This window comes from Drosophila takahashii, chromosome 2L (assembly GCF_030179915.1).
Source record: "Drosophila takahashii strain IR98-3 E-12201 chromosome 2L, DtakHiC1v2, whole genome shotgun sequence".
NCBI classification, from domain to species: domain Eukaryota; kingdom Metazoa; phylum Arthropoda; class Insecta; order Diptera; family Drosophilidae; genus Drosophila; species Drosophila takahashii.
Window position 1 is genome coordinate 16,632,849 of NC_091678.1, and position 19,660 is coordinate 16,652,508.

Below are 19,660 nucleotides of genomic sequence, written 5' to 3' on the forward strand. Positions count from 1 at the left end.
TTCTTTTACATTTTTCTCAATGTAATGTTGAGTGTTGACCAAGTCATAACCATAACCATGGCCATGGCTAATAGCCAGGCCTTTGTTCTGGGGGCTGTTGCTGACCTAGCCCAAACAAATATCGCATATTTTCATAAAAGCCAGGGATGCAAAGCAAACTATAATGTAAACAATTATGTTATACTTTAATGTATAAAAAAGAGAACCAATAACCATACTAAAGTTTATAGCACTTAAGTTTAAAGTGATAAATATAAGAGTTTTTTACATCGATTATGAATTGTTATGAAAAATAACTCAAAATTGATTTACATAATTATTTCAAAAGTAAAGGTACTTTTTTTTAAGAAAACCATTGTAGTTCGAATCCCTGGCTTCCTTCCGATTTCTCCAGAAGAGCCAATAAAATTGTTTATAGATTTTCCCATATGAGGAAGCTTATGATTCATCCGAGTCACTGGCACTTCCTGCCCGTCCCTAGTCTCTCTGCTGCAAACCCAGATGCAATTTGAACCGAACCGATTTCATAAGGCCAGAACAAGTTTGCACATAGTTCAGTTCAAACGAAAAAAACAGCTTTGAGCATTAGTTATATTTTTTTTTTGCCTTTCCCTTTTCATGCGACAGACATTGAAACTTCTTGGTCGGATTTTGCTGTTAGCACATGGAGCATAACGAATCCATGGCTCAAAAACCCGAGCCAAATCCACTCGACAATCAAAAAATTTGACGCAAAATCGAAATGAATCGAGATCTACAAATGACATTCCTTCTAGCGCCTGGACCTGGACATTGAATCGCCTCGGGCGTTTGGTCGTCTGTCAAAGAGAAGTGAAACAGCGCCGGCAACATTTTGTAGACCTTATCGAAAGGTGGCTCTCGAGCTGTGGCCTTAAGTCGTTAACAAATTTTAGCTGCCAATCCGTTGTGCAGCCACAATAAAATAAAACGCCACAAACATCAAGTGTTTGTTGCTGGCTGCCATTGTTGAGGGTTCTCTCTGGGTTTTTTAAACATTTTTTTTGGCTGTTTTGGATGTCCAATCCCCCAGGTCGAATCGAATGACAAAAATGTGGCGGCCCGGGCCCAGGCAAGCCATCGATGTTGATCGATTCGATCAGCATAAAAAAGCTTTAATTAGAACCAATTTAGAGCGTGGACCAATTTATCAGAAGCATTTTGAAAAGTAGTTGGAAACCAGTTGGGAGCAACTTCAGCATTTCCGACGGGGGTTGTTGGGGAGGTGTTGCCGCAGATTTCATTATAGCTCAACATTAGCCGACAATATTATTGTTATGGCTTAAGCCCAACTGAAGTGAACTGAAACAGCAAACAGAAATTGCCATTTACGCATTTGTTTTTCTTTGTCAATTGTTCCACTATTCGAGAGGTGTGGACCGGGTTCAAGTGCACATTCATAACAATTATAAAGACAGATCTATATATGTAACAATGTGGAGCAGGCGCTGCGAGAGTTGAGCCATGGATTGATGAAGGTTTGAAGAATAGTAATATACTGTTTCGGCGAACTATAAATTTAAAATGGATGTTAGGTTTAATAAATCGGACAAAATACAATACTGATTTTAAAATTAAAATTATAATATATTACAAGGAAAAGTGCTTTAAAAACTTTGATAATGAAATCATCATTTGGGAATTAGGTTAACTCTATTCTAGCAACTAACACATAATGAGTAAGAATATAATTAAGGCAATAATAAACGTTCATGCCATATAAAAAATGTATGCTATAAAAAATAGTTGAAGTGACTGTACTGGTACCTGGTACCATGTTGAAGTTTTTATTCTGCGAAAACTATCAACTCTTCAAGCCGCCCTCTTCTTTTTTTTGGTAACATTTTCAGCCTTACATACAAGTGGGAAACCAGTTAATTAATTTGGTTCAATTCTTGGCATCTAGATGGAAGTCAAGACAGCCGCCAAAAAAGTTTTCTTTATATAACAATACATTAATTACCTTTCGATTTCTGGTTTTTACCTTGGGTGGAGTCATGAACCCGACAACTAATGCCATTAGCCCAGCCGTCGCGGATCTGGGATTACAATATTCGAGTGTTTGGATCGTTCAAGGAAATAGTTTTATTGCCAGCATAGCTGATGCAACTACAAGTTGTCTTCGGAATGTTAGTATCTATCGTATTTCGCCTTTGTGGGCACCCCAGGAGCTTGACCATTTGCTGAAAGGTTCTGGTTGTGATTGCTGCTGTGACTTGTTCCACTGGTGCTACTTCCGCCAGGCGAGGCTAGAGTGTAGACCTCATAGTCGGTGATGGTGAAGTTGTAGTCCCCGAAGAGAGTCAGGTGAGCAGCGTTGGTTCCGTCGTAGGAATGCGGAAGGTTCGAGTAGGAGTCCATGTTGGTATTACAGTTGCTGGAGATCAGCAGATCCGCTCCAGCTCCAAAAATGGGACCGCAACTGAAAGGGAAAATAAAAATACAAGAATTTTATTTCATACTGGAATTTAGAAACAATATCTTTCTATATTATATTTTTAATAATATTAATATTTGTGTATTTTCTATTAAATTGTGGCGATTATATTCTTAATATGGAAATGAAATTTGATATTTACTGGGCCAATTAATTAAAATTCACATTAGATTGTAATTTCTTAGACATTTTCTACACTCTTATAACTTTTTACTTACTCTGGGTGATAGCAGATGGCATAGGGCTTCTTAAAAATGTCGAACTTGGCCGGCTGTTCGCCATTCGCAGGGTTCAAGGCAAAAAGAAAGGCCCGCTCCGATTGGACATATCCACCCTTTCGGCTCGTTTTGGCCCAGGCCACATCCGTATAGCCACCACTGATCTCTCCATGCGATCCCAAGCCAATAACCATGCAGGGAGCCACGCCGTCACAGTAACGATGAAAGGATCCAGAATCAAAGCCGTGAGTGGATGCTCGGAAAACCAGTCTCCAGGATTGTTTGGGCACCCCGACCCAATTATTGAGTACTGTCTGTAGGGGAAGATTGTCGTTTCTCAGAATTTGGGAACCAGGAAACATGTTAACCGCTACGGTTAAGCGGGGCTGCAGTCTTTTATCATTATCCATCATTTTGTTGGCATGCAAAGCAGCATAGCGATAGCGTTCCAGGGATAGCTCCATGGGTACAGCTCCAGTGGGTTCCACTTCCTCCGCAAAAACTTGGCTATCGATGAGAAGCAGACGTACGTGACCCATCACGCCACTTAAGTGCTGGCAGACCCGAGCACGCTCCTCCTCAGTCCAATGTGCAGTTGGTTGGGTTACTCCTGCCTGGTATTTGGCCCAGGACAAAACGCATCGCCACACTTCCTCCTCCTCCAAGCAGAACTGTTGGGGAGAATAGGATTGTTAGTTTAGTATAGTTTTTATGTTATTATTTCTTGAAACATTATTTAAAATGCAGTTGCATATAACACAGGCCAACAGTGTTTTTGGTGCAGCCCTATGGGCATTAAATTGTGTTAATATAGACGGATATAAGCATATCTGCATACTTAGTTTTCGAGTTTAACGGGTGGTATTTGTGCAATCGCGGTTTGAAAAAAGTAGCAACATTTTATATTTTCATTTAAGATATCTTCGAGGGTCTGTGCTCAGTTGTGATAAAACCTATGCCAAAAAATTGCTTAGATGCCCTTCTACATAATTGCATTTAAGGTTCCATCATTATTTGAGTTAATAAAAGCCTATGACCCATTGAAGAAATTTGTTCACCTCTATTTACAACCAACTTGATGCGGTGAACAGGCTTAAAAAAATACAAGGACAAATATGTGCCCTAAAATATTTTACATGCATCTAGAGGCGTCTTTTCCCGAATTTTGGAGATAAATCCCACTATTGTACTTCGAAAAATGGAATTTATAGAATTTTTTCCGTAAGAATGGGAAAAGTAACAAGTATTTTAGAGTCACTCTTACGTAACGAGTTTGTCGTGATTTTACACAGTAGGCTTTTTAAAGATAACAGTGGCGTCGCCTTAAAATTGTGGTGGGGATTTTTTTTAAGGCATATTAACCCCTTAAAAATATAATTTGTCTATGTTCGGCGCCTACTGCTAACCAAATTGAAAGGCACATTTTTACGAATGTGTCAGATATTTATGTAAAATGGGATTTAAAAATAGTTGTTACTTTTTAAGTTCTTACGGAAAAAATTCTATAAATTCCATCCTTCGACGTACAATGGTCTTATTTGTCTTAAAAATTCGGTGAAAGACGCCTCTAGATGCCTGTAAAATATTTTATGGCATATATTTTTCCTTGTATTTTTTTAAGCGTGTTTACCGCATCAAGTTGGTTGGGAATAGAGGTGAACAAATTACTTCAATGGCTCATAGGCTGTAATTGACTCACATTATGATGGAACCTTAAGTGCAATAATGTAGAAGGGCATCTAAGCAATTTTTTGGCATAGGTATTATTACAACTGAGCACAGACCCTCGAAGATATCTTAAATCAAAAAATTAAATGTTGCTATTTTTTTTAAACCGCGATTGCCCAAATACCACCCGTTAAACGCGAAAACTAAGTATGCAGATATGCTTATATACGTCTATATTAACATGTTTTAATGCCAAAAGGCCTGCACCTTTTAATAAAGTCCATTTTGTTGACCTGTGTAATATACACTTTTTTAAACTGGATGAATTAAATTAAGAAATAATTTATGAAAACATGCAGTACTATTTGTTGATGTATAATTGAAAGGATAATTTTAAAAGACTTTTTTCAGATCAACTATGCATTAAATTTTAAAAATAAAAATGTGTGTATAGGAAATATTATGTTTTTTGGTTTGAATTAAGGAAAAATACAACTTTTAGTTTTTGGTTGTCTTACATAGTCGGATGAAATAATCTTGATGATAGCATCCTTGGTTAAAGTGAGAAAAGCATTTGTCTTAACGCACTCGTTGGCATTCTCGCCTATAAAGATGATGCAGCGTTCCATAAACGAGGCAGCACATTTTGCACCTGGAAATAAAGGGAAGAGTTCATTATTAGTACTTTTTTTTTAAGGGCTGTTTGTTTAAGAATTTTACCTTGCTAAATCTTCAAATTTCTTCTTTCCTGGAATCAGCCTATTTTCTTTCTAATCCTCTCCCATTAAAAACTCTTGATTACAGAAAGTCTACCTTTTATTTGAACATTCGTCTTCAGATTTCGGCTTTACATTTATTTAACTTATATTTATGACGTGCAGCGGTCGCAGGTGGAATTCGTAGGGTAGAAGCTGTATCCCCTAGTCCTTCGTGGGATTGACGTTCTGTATGAGCGTGATGTTGTCGCCCTTGAGCATGATCCTCCCGAGGTTCCTGCGCTGGCGGGTCTTCACATAGACCTCCTCGGCATCGTCCAGCACCAGATTCATGTACTCGTCGAAGCCCACGATGTGGCCCTCGATGCGCAGCGATATGTTTTCATACAGCCAGACTTGCACGCGGGATCGGTTCTGCAGGTATCGGAAGATCAGGTTGATGGGCTGCACCATCACCTTCTGCACCTTGGGGTTGGCCTTGAACGACATTTTAGCTAATTTCCGGCGTCTTTAATTCAGTTTAACCAATTTTCGCTTCTTTTTGCCGGCGTCTCTTTTTTGTCCAGGGCAGTATGACCGCGCACTCGTTGATAAAATATACTGAATACTATTTTCACTTTTAAAACATACCGTTTTAGTAACAATATTTCAGCACTAAAACTATCAAAAAACGGTTATTGTCCAATTTTCGATGACCTGATTAGTTGTAGAATTCAAAATCCTCGTTATAACTAAATGGCTCAAATTTCTTTCACTTGATAAAGCAAGTATTCAAAGATTCATCAACTTAACAGTTTACGGAATACCATTATTATGTTAATAGTATATTCAGTTTTAAACTAAACCTAAGCCTTCGTTCATCGCTTAATATCGATATCAATAAAAATAAATACTAAACATTTCGACAAAAACCGATGTTCGATGTTTTTTTTACATCACTATTCACTATATTTTGTGGTCGCTGAAGTTGTTGCCAATTTCCTGGCTGAATTTAACTAAATTGTAAATAAAACAAAACATATGGCCATGGCGAATGTGGATAAGGGCGAACTTATGGATCAGGTGAAGCAACAGATTGCTGTCGCGAATGCCCAGGAATTGCTCACACAAATGACCCAAAAGTGCTTCAAAAAGTGTGTCAATAAGCCGGGAACTTCCCTTGACACTTCGGAACAGGCAAGAACTAGCTTATATGGTGTAATAACATGAATTTTAATCGCATTTCTTCAAACTTTCGATACAGAAATGCATTTCCATGTGCATGGACCGGTTTATGGACTCGTGGAACCTCATCTCCCGGACGTATGGCCAGAGATTACAGCGGGAACAATCCAATTTCTAGAGAGAGACACATGGCTTCTGCATTTCAAGGCAGATTGGGGCTAACTATTCTGCCAGCTATTGATTAGTTGTAATATTTACAGTTTAATAATGCAATAAAAACATGCGTTACATGTGTTACGTGATTCATGAGATGTGAAAAATATTTAAGAATATCAATGTATCGATATTTGTTTGTAGGAATAAATATTTTTATCGTGATTTCGTGAACACAACATGTGTATTGCGCTTAACAGACTCTATTTTACGTGCTGTTAACTAAAAATACCAATTCACAATCGTTCTGTTGTTACTTGACATTTGATGTCAAATGTAGAAGCTACTGTTGCGCAGATTTTACTTATTTTTTAATAACAAATGATTTAACGTTAATTAACTCACCTGCTTTTTCGTGTATATCCATTACGGCAGTTAAAAATGTGCAGGCATTATCCACCGACAAAGTGGATATAACGTGGTCCTCGCAAGCGGTGCGCAGCTCAACCACGCCCATATCCTGGGCCATCATCATCATTTGAAATACTTGGGAATCCTGAAGAACCAACTGAAAATACAGTTTTTAAAAATTTATAAATATTTGTCGTAGTTTAGGCTCACAGAGCATATTCCTTACCTTTGCCGTGTAGACGTACAAGATAAACTGCCTAAATAGTTCCGGATTCACGTGGGGCAATCGTATGGTAGTCGGAGTCGAAGCTCCTGGGGCTGCTGGGGAAACGGTGCATCCGGGAATTCGACACACCTCACCCCTCTTCGCCGTCTTGAAGCTCTTGCAACTGAAATCGAATTGAGTCAATGGAGAGGCAGCGCAAATTAATTGAGTGACCAAGTGGAATGCCCGAGATTCCAGCACGCAACATTGTAAGGTCCCAAAAAGGAAATCGAATGGCAATCATACTCTTCCACCGCAAGATTTTTTATACGTTAAAATAAAAATTTTACAATAGTCACAACTCACCGAGCCATCAGCATTAATCTGTGGGCATAGATGCGTTCGTCTCTGCCGCAAATAAATACCACATCGGCACTATCCTGATCCTCTGAAAGGCGCTGCAGATCGTCGATCAACTGGGGCAGACTCATGATTAACTTGGGATTATTGGTCCTTGTATTTCAAATATTGCAATCATTCGAGCCGGGATGCACGTGTTGCTTTTGTTATTATTTTGCAAATGGGTTTGTTTATGTTTTCACTTCCTCGTCGCGCTCTAAAACTCTCTTAGTTTCGCTCTTTTGATCACTGGATTGGTGGGAACGCTGAAACCGGTTCCTGTCTGAAAATTCTTGGCCAACACCAAGCCACAGCCAATTTGCCAAACAAAATGCTGTGGTAAAACAATTACAACCAGATTAAATGTGGTTTATTTTGCACTATTTTCATTAAAAAAGTATAATATTTTATGTATTCACATTGAAATAAACATTTAAAAAAACACTTTCGACCTTCTTTTTGTATAGACTTTGCTTTCATTTGACCGCTTGCGTTCTTTTCACGATCGCGATTTAGTGAAGACTGAAGAAGAGACTTCAGACAGGTAGCTCTTTTGGGTCTTTCTCAATTTTTTCTCCCAGGCAGGTAAACATGATTTGTTTTTGTTATTCTCCCGGTATGCTCTTTGCTCAGAGAAGATTTGTTGCCTAAGGATGCTAGGAGGATATATACAATAGAATTAATAAATGAATGAAATTAAAGGTGACAGGATCACCAGATGGAACTTTAATTCTCATATTGGATTTTGATTAAATTTTATGCAAAGAACAAGGTAACATTATTCCTTTGATATTCATTAACATTTTATATGATGAATTATATTATAAATCCGGAGAATAATTAAACAAATAATTAATTAAACAACATTTTTTCAAAAGTTATGTTTATTGAAAAGATAGCTTATTTGGATTATACTTCGAAAAAATATATTCCTTTCGATTACAAAATTGTGCTGTTCGACAACGGATCGACGACGCGTCCTCGGAAGTATATGGTGCTCTGATCTCGAATTATGAAGACGAACGGTTTATCGGCTTTGAAGGAAGACACCGTTTCCGGAAAATCTGTGGAAGACAAGACAATAAATCAAATGAAATGAAATGGAAAACTTATCTAAAATGTACCAGATACACCCAGGAACGTCCCTGCATTAGCTGCTCCAGCCGAAGCGCCCTCCTCGTTGATCTCTACGAAGGCTTTGTGCACGACTTGGCTGATTCTGGTACCAGTCCTCTTCAGTAGGCCGCTGAGGTTCGAGGAATTGGTAAAGAGCTCAATTATTCCCATCTGTAAATCAAAACACATTGGATCAAACCATTTGTTAAACAACACACACCTACCTTTTTAAGAGTATCAACGAGTTCAGTGCGAAATTCGATTTTAAATCTCGGCAGCTGCACATGTACCTGCATTTCATCTAGGGACTCGGAGAAACTATCGATTGTTCTTTCAGCCCTTTCTAGACCCCCATTATTGTGGGGTAGAACGATTACCATTGAAAGGTTTGAGTAGGCGAATGGCATCTCTATGATTCTGTCATAAGCGGAAGAACGCATCTTAAAGATACCCACTTGAGACATCATGGGGACTAAAACTTTCTGGGTATCAGATATATGGAATGTCATAACCTTGGTACTCTTTCTTTTAAACCGCGACTTCCAGTAGCCCTTGAAGAAAGCGGCGTTTACGAGGACCGCACTTTCGTCGTTCGCCAAGTTACTGGGTGAAATTATACCTTTAACGTTATCGAGAGTCTTGTCAAGCACCCAATCGCTGATCGTCCAAGCTGCCTTCGCTCGATCTCTCAGATTAATCGCCTCCACCTCGGCTCTGAAGGAATTCTTCACTAGCTTATTGTAGTTCCTATTAATTCCATATGATTCGTTGACAAACAGACGATTGGCCATATCGAGCACAGCTACCTTCTTACGATTTTCAAGATTAGTCATAAGCTGATCGTAAATTTTGGCCACTTCCTTTTTATCCTTTGGCAGGATCAGAGCTCTCCTCAGTTCATCTGCTGTTTTTCCTTCTGCCCCCATGAGGATCATGCTCATGCCAATCTCGACGCAGAAAGCCGAAGCAATGAAATTATTATTTGCATGTTTCCGGCTCAAATGTTCGTAGAGCTTGTCAGTGAATTTACCACAAAGCACAGACGTGGCCAATAAGACCAGACCTTCAAAGAGGGAATGGTAAGCGGTAACATAATAATTCCCTGACTTTTTACTTACACAAGTACTTCATTTCACTACACTCTATCTGTCTCGACTAAAAGTAATTTACAATACTGCATTAGTATATTCTCAAAGATAATGGCAATTGGTCATAGATAATTAAATTAATAGAATCCCTTTATGGATGATGTGAGCTGTATCCAAAAGTAACTTACACAGCGCTTTTACGCTCGGACGTAAAATAGTATAGCTCCCATAGGGACAATTAGGATATTTATTGTTTTTATGTTATAATTCCTATTTCTATATATAGATTTGGTAAAATCTGCAAGTGAAATAAAACTTCGGCTTGGTTATCTTCAGTTCCCGTTTTCTTACATTTTACATACCCAATCTACGTGGGTTTTTGTGCGACACCTAGTGTTAATATACGCGACCTTGTATATTACATTTTACTCACACTTTTACTCACAATGTATATTATTGTATTATACATACAAGTCATGGGCGTATCACGAAGGAATAAATTTTGGGGTTTAAATATCTAAGATTTTACACATATCGACGAAGAGCAAAAATTTTGACTATGAAAAGTCCTTCAGAATCTTGCTTTTAGCATAACTTATTAATGGAGTTTCGGATTTTAGCAAATGAGCTAAAAATATAGCTCTGATTTTCTAGTTGCAGAATTTACTTATAAAGTCGCCTTCAAGCACTTCTCACTCCACCCACCACTTTTTCTTTGAGAATAAAAATCACATTGATATATTTTGCATAATATTTATCGCTTTTTTATTTGTTGTTTTTGTTTTCATTACATATGTAATAATTTATTTTTGTTTTCCTTTGTATTTATTTGTTTCTGCACTACTTAAATATGAAACGTTGAAGTCAAATTTGTTTTTTCATTAACTGTTTAATTTGATTAAACTTTATTTGCTTGTGGTGCATTTCATTTGATGTTTTCGTTCATACTCCTCTATCCCCCGAATTCTCACTACATTTTCTATTGTTTATTTGCTCCACAATTTGTACATTTTATTTCTGCATTCTGAATCGTCAGACATATAATTATGTATATGTTGTATTTTGACAAGACGCGGATTTGTTGCTGCATGCTTAAATAATTAATATATAACTTATGCCATTATTTTGTGATTTCTTGTTCTTCTGGTTGCTTAGCCTTTGCACGTTTAAGTTTTAACAATTTGAAGTCGATTCATTAAGCGGGGCAAAGATGCTCGTATTTTGCTGGGCATCGATCTATCTCGTATTTAAATTTAAATTTATATATATAATATGTCATATATAAACACTCGGGTTATGTAAAATTTGTCAATATACTTTAATCGTTTAATTATAAAAATGATTGTTTGTTTTGTTGTTTATCTCTTTGGGTTGTTAGCAAAAATGATACAAAAAATGTTTGGGTTTTTCTCGTCTCTGTAAGTTCAACTATTTCCATCGTTTGTAAAATTTGGCCATAAATACACGAAATTGCTGAAAACCGTTTTGATGTTTTGACTAACCATTTTCGTCCCTATTCATTCGGTACTGATCTGCTTTGATGTGTTCTATAATTTATTTAATGTAATTCGTTTATTATCGTACTGGTTCTGGTCTGACAAATGAAACACGAAATTTGAGAGAATTCATTTACAATAATAAGTATATTTTTGTTTCTTATTTTTTTGCATAGCAATTGTAATTTCATTTTATTAATTTTTTCGCATATATTTTGTTTAACTTTTTTAAATAAGCATAACAATGAATTTTTTCATGCCTAAGGTCTCCATTTAAATGGTTTATAAATGTTTTATTTACGTTTTAAATGTTTCGTTTTTCGCTTTTTAAATTTATACAATTTTACACAATTTTAGCTTAAGGATAGACAAATTTTGGTTTGAATTTGTTTAAATGTTTTTGTTTCTTTTTCTTTTTTGTTTTAGCTTAGAAAATGTATTCTTAAATACAGAACGAAATGTTTTCTTTTAGAAAGTACAAACACACACAGGCATAAATAATTTATGAAATATGTTTTAATAACAAAAGTTTATAGATTTTAGAAATCTCTGCGCTCTTTTCGCTTGGCTCTTGGCTTGGGTTTGTTTCCAGTTGGTTATCATCCAGAAGATATCTAGCATATACATATGTTTCTCACAAAGTGTTGGCAACTAAAATCCGTAGTACTCTAATCTCGTCGAAGGGAAAATGATATATACAAAAAATGAGGACCATTCGATGCCATTCACAATAGACAAAGAACTGCGCCACAGAGAAGCCTTAAGAACTAGTTAGCAAATGTGGTTGTTGTACGGTTACAATCTACGAAACTAAATGCCTACAGAGCAAAGCTTACAAGGTGAAGAAGAACAGAAGTCTGTAATTATACAATTAAGAGAATTGCTCGAATTAGAACTAGCAGCTACAATAAATATTAATCTTTATGTATGTTTATGTATATGTTTATGCTTCTCGTGAAGGCTTAGTATTAATTAATAATCCCGCACTTGCTGCTCATCCTCTATCATATATCGTAGAATATTACTCATATTTGTATTGTATAAATTTAACGCGGCAACTTCTTATTCATAAAAATTGGTTTTCCCTTCTTTAATAAGAATTATGTTAGAGTTGTTTAGCGTTTACTTTTTGTTATTTTCTGTGGTGGGTTCATTTTGTGTGTTCTCTCTCTTTGCTCTATCGATTTGTCTGTTTAACTTAAAGTTAAGGTTAAACTAAAGGTAATTACATTGGTTTCGAGAGGGCAATATGGATATCCCCCCCCTAATAAGAACGAGCTGCCTGTCGGACCAAAGAAAAATCTTTACTAAATTTTGTTTTCGAAGCCTCGCTTTGAATATTATTTTGGGTTTAAATGTCTTGCAGAGCTTACAAGTTAAAAAAATTAAAACCTAATTAGGGTTAGCAGTAGGTGGTAAAAACACACGCACAAATTGGTCGTTGAATAATATACACAAATTGATTTTCCTTTAAAGCTTTGGTTTCATTTATAATTTCTGCACGCAACGCTGAAAGATTTTCGAAATAGGGAAGCCTAAATAATGTTTTTTTTGTCCTTTTCGGTTTTAAAAGTGAGATCAATTCAAGCTATGTAAAAGCGTTTTAAAATATGCTTTAAAATTTTGAATAGTATTTTGTGTAAAGTGCAAAGAAAGTTTAAAAAATGGCTTAGTTTCAGAAATTTATATTGATTTAAGCAAGGCTCTTAAAATTTGTATGGGGTATGGATTTGTCACTTTATAAGCAGCGAAAGAAGAAGTCTCTCAGAAGTCTCTAGTTATTTGAAATCAATTGAGAGAGTGCTTAGCTTTTGATATCATTTTATATATTTAAATACTCCAAATATTGTGAATATCTTTTAAAGTTTATGGTGCCGACACTTTATATAAAAAATGTAGCATAGATATCATTTCTTCTTGCTGGCTGCGAATGGGCAATATGTGCGTTTAGGCTTTGTGCTTGAATTTCGTCTGCACTCTCTTCTCCAAAAGAAACAGGGATCCTAACTAAGTTCAAACTGTTTTGTCGTGTGTGTGAAAGAGCTTTTCGTTGAGAGGTTTTTGGGGTTTTTGTCTCTAGGGTATTTCCTTTTTGATTTGTAACTCGCAGTTCGTTGTTGCTGATGTCGTGGTGGATGTGGCTGCAGTGGGTGGTGCGGGTGGAGTCTGTTTCTTGCTGGCCTTGGTGGCCATGGGGGCATGTGGTGGTGGTGGTGGTGGTGCTTGTGCCTGATGGTGGTGTCCGGCGGTCTGTGGTCCCACCCGCTGGCGCTGCTGCTGCTGTCGCTGCTGCAGGGGCATCTCGTCGTCATCGGACTCATCCTCTTCCGGGTTCATCTCCTCCTCCGCTTCCGCCTCCTCCTCCTGGCTCTCCTCCTCGGGCCTCTGATTGTTATCCTCGCTGCCCACATGACTGCTGATTTTTTCCAGTGCATGGCAGGCGGACATCTGGGCCTTTTTCATCGATGACTCATCGCTGCTATTGCTGCTATCGAACAGCTGACCAGCGGTGGCCGCCGAGTCCGGCGAGAGGGGCGTGGTTGCCGTGGGGGGCGTGGCCAGAGCACTACTGTGGGGAGCTTCTATCTGAACCTCTTCATCCTCTTCCTCCTCGTCCTCCTCCTCATCGTCTTCATCTTCCTCCATGTCCTCGTCGCTGGAAGTTTGACTGGGTTGGGGACTTTTAAGATTATTATTTGGGGCGCTTTTCTCGCCGTTTTCTTGGGATTTTTCCAGTTCCTCCGGCTCCGAATTATTGGAGGGACTTTCCTCTTCCTCCACCTGACTGTCCTTAATTTTCTCCTCTACCTGCAGCTTTATTCTCTTGTTCTCCGGCTCTTCCTCCTCACTCCCGCAACAATTTAGGGGCGTGGCACTGCGTCGCAGGCCATTCGACGGTGGCTTTGTCAGCGGCGATAGCAGCTCCTGTTGATTATTGTTATTAGCCCTGTCCTCCATTTCCATTTCCTCCTCCTCCAGCTCCTCGTCCTCCTCGCCGGGCTCTCCCCGCCCCTCCTCCACCACCTCCTCGAGTCGAGTTTGCTGCTTGAATGGCATCTTTCGGAGGTCCACCTTGCAGACCTGCTCCTCGAACTGCCGGCGATATCGCTGCAGTTGCTCCGTTAGGTCGGCTATATGGGCATCTTGCTTGTGGAGCAGTTCACTCAACTGGATGTTATTATATCGATATTGATTGTTCTCCTGCATAAGTCGCTGCAGCAGGTGGAGCACTCGTTCCCGGTCGCGGGGTCGCGTTTCTCTCAGGGATTCCACCGCCTGCTCCCAGGGCGGTAACATGGCACTCGAGTCGGGCTCTCCGTTCAGACTGTCCGTATCATCGGTGTCCGTGGACAGCTCGAATTCGCTGCCCAAATGGGGCTTACCATTCTTCAGGCCATGGTTCCCAGATCCTCCCGAACTATGCTGCGTCTTCTGGTGGTTCGGCGGATGGTGGGGCGAACTGACCACATTTGACGAGTGGGTACTCAGATTCAGGCCAGCACTGGAGGACTGAGTGGGTGAGGCGGCCTGACTCTTGTAATACCCATGGCTATAGTGATGCATGTGCGTTGGGTGGTTCTGCTGCTGCTGCTGGTGGAAGTGATGTGGTGCCACACCCACCACCACCGGCTGCTGACTCATCATCAGGTTCTTGTTGATCCTAATCCGACTCGGTTCGTTGTTTGTGGCTGCCAGCGAGGAGCCTCCATTGCCATTGGGCAGGGAACTGGAGCTGGGCAATAGTTTGGCATGCTGATTAACGGTGGCTATGATGTGCTGCGACGGTGGTTGATTGGCTCCGGTGGCCGAGTGGTGCTGCTGATGGTGTGGTGAGGTGGAGGAGGTAATCTCATTGCTGCCGCCCGCCGAGAACTCCTCCGGACTGCGCATGTTCCGAAGGTTACTCGGTGTGGGTGGTGCCGGTGCACCACCGGCTGCATTGGGTGGTCCAGTGGCTGGTGCTGCGGGCAGGTGGGCGGGTAGTGGTGAATTGCTGCCACTCGAGGAGGTGTGCGGTGGCTCAGCGACCTCCAGGGGCGCAGAGAGAACCTCGGCTGGCGATGCTGTCGGTGGCGGGGGTGTCTGCGATCGCTCCTGCTTAATGTGCACCACCTGGTGATCCGCCGTCTCCTTCTCCCTCAGCCGCTGACGCTCCATCATCTCCCTCTCCAGCCGCTCCCTGTCCTTGTCCCGCTCCTTCGAGAGTATACTCTTCCGCGGTGCCAGGGCCACATTGGGCTGGTACGTCCGCTCCGCATACCGCTTGTCCGTGCTCCGCACCACCCGCTCCGGATTTTGGAGCTCCGGCGGCTCCTGGCAGGCGTAGGGCAGCGAGGACAGCGTCGCGTTGTAGGCGTTCAGAAAGGCCTTGGTGGTGGTGGGTCCCCAAGGTCGGAAGGCCGACGCGGAGTTCAGCGCGGGTGGTGGGTGGTGGTGCGGTCCATGCGGGTGGGGGGCGGTGGCCACCAGAACGGCGCGGTGCTGGTGGGGCAGGGGGTGCGGCAGGTGCTCCCGCTCCCTCTCCCGCTCCCGCTGCACACAGTGCGCGTACATAACCTGATAGTGATACTCCAGCGTGGACGCCGCAGCCGAGGAGGCCCCCTTGAGCTGCTGCAGCTGCTTCTTGCCACTGGGAATGTCCATCTGCGGCTGCTTCATCGGCGGTATCGGGGGCGGGGCCAGGGCGCCCACCAGTCCATGTGGATGTCCCGCCAATCCGAGAACATGCCCCGAGCCCAGAAGACCGTCATCCATGAGCATTTCCGCCTGGAAAGAAATGGTTGAAAGGGGTATGGTCGTTAGAAAATTGATCGATCATAAAAGTGAAACACTGGGAGAAATTATAAAAGTATTAGTTTATTATGAAATATTATATTTTTAAAGAGCAGGTTTTGGGAAATTAAGTGTGGAATTTTTAAATAAATACACAGGAACACAAAATTAAACTTTGTGAAATTTCCACGAACCATTTCAAGTTTTCCATGATATTTGGGTGCTCCTGAGTAAAAGTCCCATACAAAATTATTTTCCATCACCTACAGGTTCCGCGGTATAGCTAAGAATACAAAAAACCGATGTTGGTCGACATTTTGAATTACGTGGCCTATATAATTGGACTAACCTTTATTATTTTCGGTAGGACCTACTCTCAATACATCACGGCATTCCTAAAAAGTAGTCCCCATTGTGAACCATTGCCCATGTCTTTGGAATTCGACGCCAAAGTTAAAAATCCCAAAATTGTAGAGATTTTTTTGATGTAAAAACAATTCTGAGGATTAATTCTTGAATGGAAGTAATTTTAACTATTCATTGTATCTATTGTCCATTGTATGCTTTAATTTCGGTTTAAAGCGTTTTCATGAGGACATTTTATTGGATTTATTATACTAATAAAACCGATTTTTTTATTTCATTATCTACTCCTAAATGTTGTCAAATCTTGAATAAGTCATGGCAACCTCTAGAACTAAGAAACTAAAGTACGTTCACTGAACATACATAGAAAAATGTAAATGTTTACTCCCATTCTGTAGGATGCCTTGACTTTTTTAAAATTTGACAACATTAAGGAGTAGATAATGAAATAAAAAAATCGGTTTTATTAGTATAAGAAATCCAATAAAATGTCCTCATGAAAACGCTTTAAACCGAAATTAAAGAATACAATGGACAATAGATACAATGAATAGTTAAAATTACTTCCATTCAAGATTTAATCCTCAGAATTTTTTTTACATCAGAAAAATCTCTACAATTTTGGGATTTTCAACTTTGGCGTCGAATTCCAAAGACATGGGCAATGGTTCACAATGCGGACTATTTTTTAGGAATGCCGTGATGTATTGAGATTAAATCCTACCGAAAATAATAAAGGTTAGTCCAATTATATAGGCCACGTAATTCAAAATGTGGGCAAACATCGGTTTTTTGTATTCTTAGCTATACCGCGGAACCTGTAGGTGATGGGACATAAGTTTGTATGGGACTTTTACTCAGGAGCACCCAATTATCATGGAAAACTAGAAATGGTTCGTGGAAATTTTTGGCTGTGTACCTGTGATATCAAACTATTACTATTTTAATTTTAATGCCTATGTAAAAATAATCTCTTAGATATATTTTTCCCCTGTGGTTGCTTTAAGGTTTTTAGAAAACCGATCGAGCATAAAAATAGCTGTGGAAGCCTGGCAAAACCAGTAGCCATCATCAATTTGAATTGCTGTCGGTGGCGAGCGAGTGGGCTAATTATAAACAAACAACCCAACTGCCCGAGGAGCGATCCTCGAAAGCCAGACACCAAGCCCCAAACGCATCCCGCGGCTATGGCGCCAATTGTCATTGAGACCAGGCCAAAACCAGAATCCGGCGAAGGAGGAGGAAGCGGAGGTGACTGCCACTGAACTGGACAGGCGGCGGTCTCCTCCTGGTCCTCTAACTGCTGACCGCTTTGAAGTGGCTGCCAGCAGTTGTCTCATTCTACATACTACCACTCATTATACCCTGTAGTTAGGGTATTCAGAGTTGTTTTGGCATTGATACTAAACACCAAAAAAATCGATTGGTCAAATTAACCAATATAATTGTCAAACAGTCCCCAAAAACAAAATACACGTAACTGTTTTTTTATATATTGGATTGGATCATTCCTAACATTTACGTAAATTAAATAACAATCATATCTAGAACTATAAGGACTAAATAATTTTGCACTATTAATAATATATCTCGTTTTCTTACAAGAAATACTAAAATACGAGGTATACCATAGTCGAACCCTAATCTTTCACACATATATTTGCATTATCAGCATGGTTAAAGGAAGAAGTGAATTGAGTGGGGGAAAACGAAGAGGAGCAATCGCAGCCGGTTTCGCGGTTTGCGTGTTTGTGTAGCTGTTAAAATGATTGGCACTGCGTCCAATTATGGACAACGCAACCTCAGCTGCATTCGCAGCAGCAGCCATAAAGTGATTTTTGAATGGAGGCGGCGCCATTATCCATTACCCATTGCCATCGCCATGGCCAACAGCGTCCTCCAGCTTCAAAACCATACCCATCCTCATTTTCCAGAGGAGGTGTCACAGCGGCAGTTAAACAAATGGCCAAAGCAAACGATGGCGATGATCGAAACGAGTCTGTAGGAAGTCGCCTCTTGGAGATTTGCCGCTGAGTTGGTAAATGGTAAACCGAAAGGTGGGCTAATGATGATGGAGATCTGTAGATCCCAGAGCCGCAGATCAGCGAGCGTGTCAACAACGGCTCATTAGCATAATCATGGCATTGGGTTTCAGCATTTAGGGGAGATGCCATTAAATTGTTGGCCCAAACAACCAGTTCTGCTGTTCAGACATCCTCGAAGTATGCAGTATATGTTTACAAGCAACTGGATTTTGTTTTGGCCATCATTTTGGGTTAACAAGTTGACCCCGAAAAAAGGCTACCAGCAAGTAGATAGAAATAAATTTAGAAAAACAACACTCCGAGGGGAGAGATTAGGCCCCCAAACTGGAGACGATGGCAAACTGCACAAAAAATATTAAATAAAATAAGACACACATTGAAGAGGCTAAGAAAGATATAGACGCAGCGATAAGAAAACTGGAAGCCAGACACATACTCGAACTCGCAGTGGAGGCCCACAAATGAACCATTAAACAGCAGAATCATAAAAATCAAGAGACATAAAGAAGTCGTCGCAGAGGAGCGCCATCTTCAGGCCCATCCGCATCCGCAGCACCACCGAGTGGTGGAGCAGCACCACCGAAACCGAAGCGCAGCAGGAGATGCCCGGTGCTCGAAGCTCGGCGACCGACAGTCGCTTTAACTGTAAGCAGATGGCAGCCAGCGATAGATGACGAGGCTCTGAGGCAGCCAAGGAGCTCAGACGTGCACTCAGCGAAAAAAAACCAAAATGGGTTATTTAATTAATTTAATTAAATTTGGATTTTTAGTTGGGTAATTAATCAGTGAAGATTTATTCCTCAAAAATGTAGACTTTTAAAGCCTTATTTTGTTAAAAATTAATTATATATATTATATTATAAAATAAATAAGAAATAATATTTGGAAAATAAAAATGCAATTAAAAAACCATTATGGCAGATGTAGAAAAATGTAGGATATACTACCCTTTCATAAATAATAAAGATTGATACTTTTCTTTACTTCAAATGTAATCAAAAACCGAGACTGTCCTTGGAGATATTTATTTTCACGATTTTGATATTGGTGTTTGAGAAAAACATTCTTAATGTTTGCTATTAGGTTGGTTCTAAAGTCTCTGCCGAAAAAGTAGACGATTTCTAGTGAATTTTGGCTTCGAATTTAATTGTTTCATAAATGATTTGGTAGTTATACATATTTTTTTTCAGTGCCTGGAAGCAGAGTGGCTGAGGAGCAGTCGACCGCTCAGTGACTCGAGTCTCCATGCTGGCGCACGCGTCGTCGCTGACGGTGCAATGACAAATTGCACTATTGGCAGAGGATGAGGCGGAGGGGGCAGGTGGTGGTGGAGTCATCTTAGTTGCGAGTGCGGGTGCAAGATGGCACCGTTTCGTATCTTTTCAGT

The 19,660-nt window shown here is 40.1% G+C and overlaps 5 protein-coding genes across 5 annotated transcripts in view; 1 reads left to right on the forward strand and 4 right to left on the reverse strand.

Moving 5' to 3' along the window:
• Positions 1-1,892: 1,892 nt before the first annotated feature.
• On the reverse strand, positions 1,893-8,085 carry LOC108068329 (BTB/POZ domain-containing protein 9). Its single transcript, XM_017157823.3, has 6 exons — positions 7,357-8,085; positions 7,012-7,174; positions 6,780-6,942; positions 4,860-4,993; positions 2,674-3,344; positions 1,893-2,440 (listed from the first exon to the last, which is right to left on the reverse strand). The coding sequence occupies exons 1-6, from the start codon at positions 7,479-7,481 to the stop codon at positions 2,149-2,151; spliced, it is 1,548 nt and encodes a 515-aa protein (XP_017013312.1). The 5' UTR covers positions 7,482-8,085; the 3' UTR covers positions 1,893-2,148.
• On the reverse strand, positions 5,140-5,648 carry SmE (Small ribonucleoprotein particle protein SmE). The gene has a single exon (XM_017157825.3). The coding sequence runs from the start codon at positions 5,544-5,546 to the stop codon at positions 5,262-5,264; it is 285 nt and encodes a 94-aa protein (XP_017013314.1). The 5' UTR covers positions 5,547-5,648; the 3' UTR covers positions 5,140-5,261.
• Positions 5,989-6,543, forward strand: LOC108068331 (mitochondrial import inner membrane translocase subunit Tim13). The gene is made up of 2 exons (XM_017157826.2): positions 5,989-6,233; positions 6,301-6,543. The coding sequence occupies exons 1-2, from the start codon at positions 6,078-6,080 to the stop codon at positions 6,397-6,399; spliced, it is 255 nt and encodes an 84-aa protein (XP_017013315.1). The 5' UTR covers positions 5,989-6,077; the 3' UTR covers positions 6,400-6,543.
• A 156-nt stretch (positions 8,086-8,241) lies between the features above and the next one.
• LOC108068270 (serine protease inhibitor 42Dd) lies at positions 8,242-9,694 on the reverse strand. Its single transcript, XM_017157733.3, has 4 exons — positions 9,624-9,694; positions 8,730-9,568; positions 8,514-8,676; positions 8,242-8,453 (listed from the first exon to the last, which is right to left on the reverse strand). Exons 1-4 carry the CDS (start codon positions 9,634-9,636, stop codon positions 8,329-8,331), a joined length of 1,140 nt encoding a protein of 379 aa, XP_017013222.3. The 5' UTR covers positions 9,637-9,694; the 3' UTR covers positions 8,242-8,328.
• A 638-nt stretch (positions 9,695-10,332) lies between these two features.
• Snoo (Sno oncogene) overlaps positions 10,333-19,660 on the reverse strand; it is a 94,071-nt gene continuing 84,743 nt past the window's right edge. Inside the window, exon 2 of the mRNA XM_017157762.3 lies at positions 10,333-15,856. Within this exon, the coding sequence (XP_017013251.2) occupies positions 13,166-15,856 (2,691 nt within the window). The 3' untranslated portion in view covers positions 10,333-13,165. The remainder of the gene's footprint in view (positions 15,857-19,660) is intronic.